At 41.9% G+C, this 8,903-nt stretch overlaps 1 protein-coding gene across 1 annotated transcript; it reads left to right on the forward strand.

Annotated features, from left to right (window-relative positions):
• Positions 1-169: 169 nt before the first annotated feature.
• On the forward strand, positions 170-8,189 carry LOC124472894 (activin receptor type-2B-like). The gene is made up of 11 exons (XM_047028027.1): positions 170-575; positions 2,670-2,877; positions 3,125-3,240; positions 3,420-3,568; positions 3,698-3,841; positions 4,003-4,146; positions 4,250-4,398; positions 4,578-4,692; positions 4,817-4,955; positions 5,079-5,209; positions 5,437-8,189. The coding sequence occupies exons 1-11, from the start codon at positions 524-526 to the stop codon at positions 5,629-5,631; spliced, it is 1,542 nt and encodes a 513-aa protein (XP_046883983.1). The 5' UTR covers positions 170-523; the 3' UTR covers positions 5,632-8,189.
• The last annotated feature ends 714 nt before the right edge of the window (positions 8,190-8,903 follow it).

Raw genomic sequence — 8,903 nt, forward strand, 5'->3', positions numbered from 1 at the left:
GAAAAATATTTTGCGTGTTTATTTATAGGATATATTTCTCGCCAACGTTCCCTGTTCCATTTCACATCTCTTACTCTAAGGTCATGCCGCGAGCTGCCTGAATTCCCCTCTTTGTGTTTACACATCCGGGTTTCCCTATTTGCAGCCCATTCCCCATTAAGAAGCCATTTTGGACACAGATCAGCAACATGTAAACCGCGACCTCCCGACGCAGTGGTGCTATTCAACTCAGTTACCTCGGTAAAGGTCTTAAACCGTAATTATTGGTAGACAGAGTGCATTTATGGTCAATTTGTTAAATAGGAATGGTACATATAGTCTAATCTATGAATGCACCTTGATAATCAAACGTCTCTACATTCTTCAAACATTGTTGCTCCGAGGCTGTTGACACGCGCTTGGTTGTTGGATGGACCGCGAAGGCCTGTGGTCTTTTTGATCGTGTACTGATGCTGGGACTATTTTAAATGTTCGCTACGGAAAAAAGGAGAACGTGTTCGCTGTCTTCAATTTTTAGGAGAACATGTCTTTTTCGTGGTTGACTTGTTCACTTCTTCTGGGAACTTTATGTGCAGGTAAGCTAATCAATTGCAAAGATTGCAACAGTCTCAGTCTAGGCCATTAATCAAACTAAACCACACTATTCAGTTTCTGAAACAATGTAACTTGACGAGTAGCCAACACGATTTATATAAATGTTGCACCAGTTGTAGGTTGCCCCTATTCCATATACTCCCATTGAGTTTCTCCTTTAGTCTTCTAATATTGCTTTTTCAAAACTAAAATCATTGTTGAATTGTTAAGTGATCGGCTAACTCGACCTATTGTGAACATATGTGTATATATTTTGCGTCAGCAATTTAGCTAATGCAGATTACATCAATGAGAGTCCTAACACTGAATCGTCCTTTAGCCGCTTGCGATTTTCACCACAAATATCTAGAGCAGCAGCTGTATCAGCAGCCCCATGAAATGCTGTAGTAGTCTATTTCCGAATTAGAGCGCTTTGTTTTGATTTGGGATGACGAAATGAGCCGCACGAAAATGCACATAGCTACAATACAAGAACATGCTCGTAAATGATAAGGCTACTCAATTTACATCTATATACCCTACCGCACAGTCTTGTTTAATTCGCAGGGAAGTAAAACTGCAAACTTATAACATCTTTATTTATCACGTGAAATTAAATGTCGGCTTGGTTTTCTTTGGGTATTTTTTCAGGAATTCCTCCCTACGTCAATGATGGGAAGTGTGCAAGGCTTATATTTTCCTCTATTTTGATTTAATCTGACTAAATGTAGGAAAGTGGAGAGTAAAAACAAAACAATGGATCATCAAAAAAAAAAAAAAAAAAAAATATATATATATATATATATATAATTAATAGATATACACATTTGGATTGAGAAAAATCTTTCCCATTTAATATATATTCAATATTATTGTATGCCTTTAGCTTGTAAAACAGAATAGGGGCACAATAGGAAACTGCTTCTCCAGAGTTTGTGTTGTTGGCGTGTAGGCTTCAGTGAGTGATAGAGGGAGAGGGGGTTGGGGAATTATCTAGTAGTAAAAGTCCTCAGGTCATGTGACTACACACAAGCGATACAATCAGCTTAATGGAGGCAAAAGTAGTCTTCCTTTTGTTTGTGTGTAAAGAACAAGTAATGGGTAACAGTACATACTGAAGAAATGGCCCAATTATTTTGGTATACACTTGCCAAATATATACCAAAAACCCCTGCCTGTGTGTGTGTGTGTACGTGTGTGTAATGGGTTGAGGGGTAACATTGGGGGATGGGCAACTACCCCTTCTGGTAGGGATTTAAAGGGACATTAATTATTTTTCTGTGAACAAAGATAAACGATGCTTTGAATGGAATTCACAAATGATCTATTATCGTTGACAAAGTACATTTAGAAATGCAGGGGTATGTTTCCAATATGATTTGTTGATCGAACAAAAAGTGTAGTTTGGCTGACAGAGGTTTCCACAGTAAAGATTAAGGACATTCTAATCAATAAGACCTCAGATGACTTTGAGAAATTGCAAACAGCGCAAGTTTCATTTGCAAAATGGTAGCTGGCTTACACATGTAATGGGTAGGACTGTGTTCACCCTAAACTTGTAGCTTGTCATCCATACCAATTACTCCATCCACTGTTGCGTCATTGGCTGGTGTATAACCTTATCTGTCTATCCAGATGTACACTTTTCTCTTGTTAAGAACAGCACTAGCTAATGTTGTTATCTGTACTCTTGGCACACTGTAGTCTGTCTCCCTAGCACAACACGCTAGTATTCCATCATTTGTCAGAGGATGATTGAATCTAAGTTGATCTTCTAAGCAGTGAGGTATCAGTTTTTATACAGATTGAATTAGGCTAACTCTATAATGCATGAGAGAAATTAAATACTATCGCCCAATGCCATATTTCACCCCAAAAAGGTCTCATTAGAGAGTTCCTGACTTGGCTGCCTGCCAGAATGATGGTGGAGAAAGAGGCCTTGTTTGGAGAGCACCACATTCTAGGAATTAAAAGGCCCAGTTCAATCATCGAAGTGTCCACTTTTCAACTCGGCAATTGAATTACAATTCATTTTCGTAGCTGACTGAGTGTAAATGAAATTGAGCTCAAACTGGTCCGGTCCCCCCACCCACCAGGATACAGCCTAGGAGAAGCAGAGACCAGAGAGTGTGTGTACTACAATGATAACTGGAGGACAGAGAGGACCAACCAGAGTGGGTTTGAGAGGTGTGAGGGGGAGAAGGACAAGCGCCTGCACTGCTACTCCTCCTGGCTCAACTCCTCAGGAACCATCAAACTGGTGAAGAAGGGCTGCTGGCTGGATGACTTCAACTGCTATGACAGGTCAGAGTACTCTCTAACCCCTCACGAGACGCTTTACGTTGTCTGTTTGATTGCTAAAGGAGGTAAATGCTACTCATTCCGACAGAACCTTGACGAGAATTCTTTGTATAGACAGAATAGATAGAGATGCACAAGTCATGCATGGATACATGGAGAGGCTGGTTACATTGAAGAGACCAGTCTATGGAGAGCCCTTGTGAGGATGGGAGGTGATTAACGCTTAAGGATGTGTGTCATGTCCTCACAGGCAGGAGTGCGTGTCCATGGAGGAGAATCCTCAGGTGTTCTTTTGCTGCTGCGAGGGAAACTACTGCAACGAGAGGTTCACCCACCTCCCCGACATCATCGGCAGCGGCAGCCGAGGTGAGTGGCGACCTCTGGCCCCATTCTAACGATGGACTGGCGGAAAATACATATTCATCATACTAACGCTTCAGGTCGACGCGGCGGAGCGACATCACAGTCATTTATTTTGTGCTAATGTGTGTGCCTTTTTGACATGACTGACCGTACATGTGTGACTGCACTCTCTCCCCTCTCAGTGAAAATCCTCCCACCCAGAGTGCCCTCTCTCCTCAACGTGCTGGTGTACTCTCTGCTGCCCCTGTGTGTGCTGTCCCTGGCCCTTGTGCTGGCCCTGTGGATGTACCGCCACCGCAAACCTCCTTATGGCCACGTGGACCTCGGCGAGGTATGTCTGCCACCCCCTTACACGCTCATCCCACGACACACCACTGTCTTTCCTCCTCACAGGAAATGGTTAGATTTGAGGTGTTACAAAAGATTCAAGAATTTCATTTGTACCCTTTATGTTTCTCAGGACCCTGGTCAAACCCCACCCTCCCCTTTGGTTGGTTTGAAACCCCTGCAATTGCTTGAGATCAAAGCCAGGGGGCGCTTTGGCTGTGTTTGGAAGGCCCAGTTGATGAGTGAACATGTCGCTGTAAAGATCTTCCCTATTCAGGTGAGGGACTGTCTCCCTCAATGCACACATCACTCCCTGGCAGTATAAATGCACACACAGCTGTGAGTGGCTCATCGGCGACACATGCAATATCAGTGTCTTTTCAACGGAACTGACAAAGGAACTCCTCTGGGTGGGGGGGGGGGGGTGTGTCTGTGCAGGACAAGCAGTCGTGGCAGAACGAGCGGGACATCTTTCTGACCCCCGGAATGAGGCACGAGAACCTGCTGCGCTACATTGCCGCGGAGAAACACGGCGCCAACCTGGAGACGGAGCTGTGGCTCATCATGGAGTTCCACGAAAGGGTGAGCACTCGGCCGACCAGCCGCCAGCCACGCCACTCTGTCACACTCCACACAAGCGCGTCCACCACCTGCCTGCTGAGTAACGAGGTCTCTGTGTGCGCAGGGCTCGTTGACGGACCATCTGAAAGGCAGCACCGTGACATGGAGTGAGATGTGTCACATATCAGAGACCATGTCCCACGGGCTGGCCTACCTCCACGAGGACAACTTGATCTACAAAGGAGACGGGCCTAAACCCACCATTGCACACAGGTAGGGACAACTACTGTCCTCCCACGGCCCGGGGATTGGACTTGTCAGTATCCGATGAGCTGACATTTTTAGTTCCAACATTCTAACGGCGCTCCTCATGTTGTTACAGTTGATTTAGGAGTTTATGCCATCCTTTAGAAAATCTTGGGCACTTACATATGCTTGCTTCCATTTTCAAGGGACTTCAAGAGTAAGAATGTTATGCTTCGAGATGATCTGACTGCAGTTATCGGAGACTTTGGGCTGGCTGTCCGGTTTGAACCTGGGAAGCCACCTGGGGATACGCACGGCCAGGTATCTTTCCCTGATCTGACACAGACGCACACGTACATAGGTGTCACCCACTCACTCACTCAGGCATACTACCACCTCCATCCATCTCCCAGCCTCACTCTCACCCCCCTGCATCGTCTCTCAGGTGGGCACGAGGCGATACATGGCCCCTGAGGTGCTCGAGGGAGCCATCAACTTCCAGCGGGACTCCTTCCTGAGGATCGACATGTACGCCATGGGCCTGGTGCTGTGGGAGCTGGTCTCGCGCTGCTCCGACATAGACAGTGAGTCCGAACTCTGCTCGGTGACTTTAATGATCTCATCATCGGGGGTTGACTTCTCATGAAACCTCCAGTCGGATCCCTTTTGTCTAGACCGTGGCTGACCATGGTTTCCTCTTTTTGCAGGTACTTTGGGGGAGTACATGCTGCCTTTTGAGGAGGAAATAGGACAGCACCCCTCCCTGGAGGACCTGCAGGACGTGGTTGTGCACAAGAAGATGCGTCCAGCCTTCAAGGACTACTGGCTTAAACATCCTGTGAGTTACTGCCTATTAAGCTCTTTTTTAAATGCCATGTGGGTTTGCTAATGCATTCTGCAAATTGAATATTTCCTTGACATCTGTGGCAGAAATGCTTGTACAAAGGTCACACACATTTGCATGGAAGTTGAAAATGGCGCTCCGTAACATTGACTAGAACAAAATAGTGGCCTGACTTGCTTCAACTCACTGTGTTGTAATGTCATTCTTGTGATTGGCTGCAGGGTCTGAGTCAGATGTGCGAGACCATAGAGGAATGCTGGGACCATGATGCAGAGGCCCGACTGTCAGCTGGCTGTGTCGAGGAGCGCATCGCACAGATCTCCAGGACAACAAACAGTACTACCTCGGATTGTCCTCTCTCCATAGTGACTTCAGTCACCAATGAAGACCTACCTCCCAAAGAATCCAGTACCTGAGGGTGAGATCACCGAAGCATACAAGTAACAGTGACTTCGAGCTCCTAATGTTATATCCAAACTCAGCGGATCTCCGTGAAAGATATTGTAAACAACTTGAATGCAGCTGCTATTTTTATCTTTTATTTTTTATTTTTTTTGTTCCATGTTTCCTGTGATTTTGTTGTTGTTGGGAGGGGTTACTAATACATCCGTCTGCTGTAGGTTTTAATAAGAAACAAGAATAGAAATAAGCTATTGGATGGGCACCTCATACACCCACGTGTCAAATCTTAAATTCCATCAATACCTCAAATACTTTGTGTTAGTTTTAATATTGTTATTTTAATTATTATTATTATTACCTCATATGTTGATATTGTCTCAGTTTGGTAAAGATTGTCTTTGGCCGAACAAGAAACCTTACAGAAACCCTGGATGTCGCGCTGCACACCTTGGAGAAACTATAAAACTTATGATTTTCCTCAGGGGATGAAGAAGCTTCTCTTTCACTTAATGTTTTACTTCTTGTCTGTGACCAGCTCAAAAACGAATTGGCTAAGAAAACAAATGACAGGACCACAGATTGTTTTAACTAACTGAGAAAGACATGAGCTTAAGAAATCCATGTAATTATTGGACTGAAGAATCTGGACAAAACACACCTTTTGTCCTTGTGGAACTACCTCTCAGGTATCAAGTAGGCCTATATTGGAACTATACGTTTATTTTTTTACTTTTTACAACAACAAGAAAGCCCAGCTATCTAGCTACTGTATGTTGGAACTATATATTTACGCTTATTGATCAGTTGGAGTTACTCCTTTACCAGTATAGACATAGATGAATGCTATCTGGAGTTGCAATGTTACACATTCTTGATTTTATTTTTGCGTTTTGATTTTACTATTTGTACATGTGCGTGTGAAAGAAATGGAAGAATAGAGACTGTGAGGCAGGAAGAGTGACAGGATTTGTGTTTTAACAGCCAGAACATTGAACAGGTAGTAGATTCATCCTCACAAGGGCCATAAATGAGTAGGCAACATGTCTGTGTTTATCGGTGTTCCTGTAGCAGACTCCCACACACCATTCTCAGATACCTCAAATATACTACATCAAGCAAAGAAATCTCTGGATGTCTAAAACTCAATACCATAACATTGAATGTCCTAAATGCTGCTGTGACTACTCAAGAATTCTCAAGGATAGATGTACATGTATTCTTTATTGATGCTAACAACTGCAAAGGTCCTCTACTGCTTACTCCTCCTGACCTCAGATATTCTGACAAGTACCTCAGGCTTTTATATATATATATATATATATATATACCTATATATTATATATCTCTGTTTTGTTGTATTTTATTGTGTCAAGTAGTCAAAAACATTTTATTGCAGTTTTGCTGCATCAGTAGTGATTTCTTGACAGATTTTGGTGTTGTAGGAACCTAAAGAAAAGAGGTGTAATCTTGTAATTTTCTGTATGCAGTTGCCGAACACTGATTTTATACAGGACCTGGGCATTATTGATTTTGTTTCCATATGAATGAAAAGGGACTTTCACTTTAATCCTCTGTATTTAAGAATCAAGCTAGTCATTCTGTGATTTTCTGTGTGTTTTCTATTGAATTTTCAGGATGTGGTTGTGTTAATCATGTATATGACGTACCCAATTATTTTTGGTCAGAAGATAGGTAGCACTAGATTAGGAATCTTGGAGTGTAAAGAAAACAACAAAATATAACAAACTCAGATGATTGTGATGTGGTGTCTGTCCATAGCCTCATTCAATGCCAATATGAACAGTATTACCTCAGTGATGTTAGTCATCAGAAATGTTATCATTCAGTTATTTCTGTCACGTTACAACAAAACAAAATTGGGATTTTATGTTATCTCAATACAATGAATACAAAAGTTGAGAGAATTTTCTTCTACTCTACTGAAGGAAAAACATGCCATGGTACATGATATATTGCATATATATACATAGACATATATGTGTGGGTAACAGAGAAGTGAACATGTGGGTACACACCACATACTATATCAAGACTGATGTTGTTGGACATGCAGTCCTGCAATATTTTGTATGCAGCAATAGATAATATCATGGTTTGTTTATCTCTGATCTGCTGCTGGTCATCAATTAATGGTTTGAGGACCATCAAATTCCATGCATATTATACACTGTTACTGTGAATGCTATCTTGCATCCAGATATGAACTGAAACCTGATACCTCATGCAGTACCTCATTGATAATTATTTCCAACTCTGAGAGAATCTAATAGAAGTATCATGTAAATAGTTACTTGACTTAATGTAAAGGATTCTTCCTTTCCATGTTTAGACCCTGTGAAGATTAATTCTTTTTTTTTATTACAGCTGATTATTTTCAATTTCTATTGTGAGAATGGGAATGGGTGAATATTTTTTGTCCTGTTTGAATGAGTTGTGTATGTGTCCACTAAAAAGAATGAATGTCCATGTGATATGTGAGAAACCAATAAAAGCTAGATAAGAACACATCCAACGTTTTGTATTATAATAAAAAAGAAATACATTAACCATGTATCTGCATATTTTTATCATCCATTCTTAACAGTAATTTACAGTGCCCGTGATGCAGTCGGTGATTAAAATGTCAGTGAAGCACAGAGATACAGATTCAGTGAAATACAGTGCATGGTTCCCGTGATAAAATTGGTGGCACACAGATTCCTGGAATTATAGCTCGTTAGTGCAGTGCCCGTGATGCAGCTGGTGATGACTGTTCTCAGTGGTTTTGGTACCTATATTTGTCAGATCCCAATGGAAATTCTCAGTCATCTCTGAATTACTTGTTCAGCCTCCACATCTATTCTAGTCAAAGTGCCAATGCTGTGGTAGCTTACATTTGTGCAAAGGATTATATAGCTTTGATTTGTTTGATGTTTCCTACGTTATAAATTGCTTGTTATGTTGATCAAAATGTACTATATTGGTTACGTTTTAAATTGTCTCACCACCACAAACATCTAAACATTTAGTTAATAACAGAAGTCAATATACGTGCACAATGGTTGAGCCAGTTGTCATAATTGTAGGCCTAATTAACCACACAGCACTTGTACATTTGCAATGTGCAGGCAGTTTTGACATCAGTAAATTATTATTGAACAAAATTCACCATGCATGTGCATGTTGTACTACACAATAATGGCAAGTAAAAGATTATTATTATTATTCGTAAGAAACTCGCTGCAGATCTGAGGACCAATCAGATGGAACTGGGACGCTAAGAGAG

The sequence above is a fragment of the Hypomesus transpacificus genome, chromosome 10, assembly GCF_021917145.1.
Source record: "Hypomesus transpacificus isolate Combined female chromosome 10, fHypTra1, whole genome shotgun sequence".
Taxonomy (NCBI): Eukaryota; Metazoa; Chordata; class Actinopteri; order Osmeriformes; family Osmeridae; genus Hypomesus; species Hypomesus transpacificus.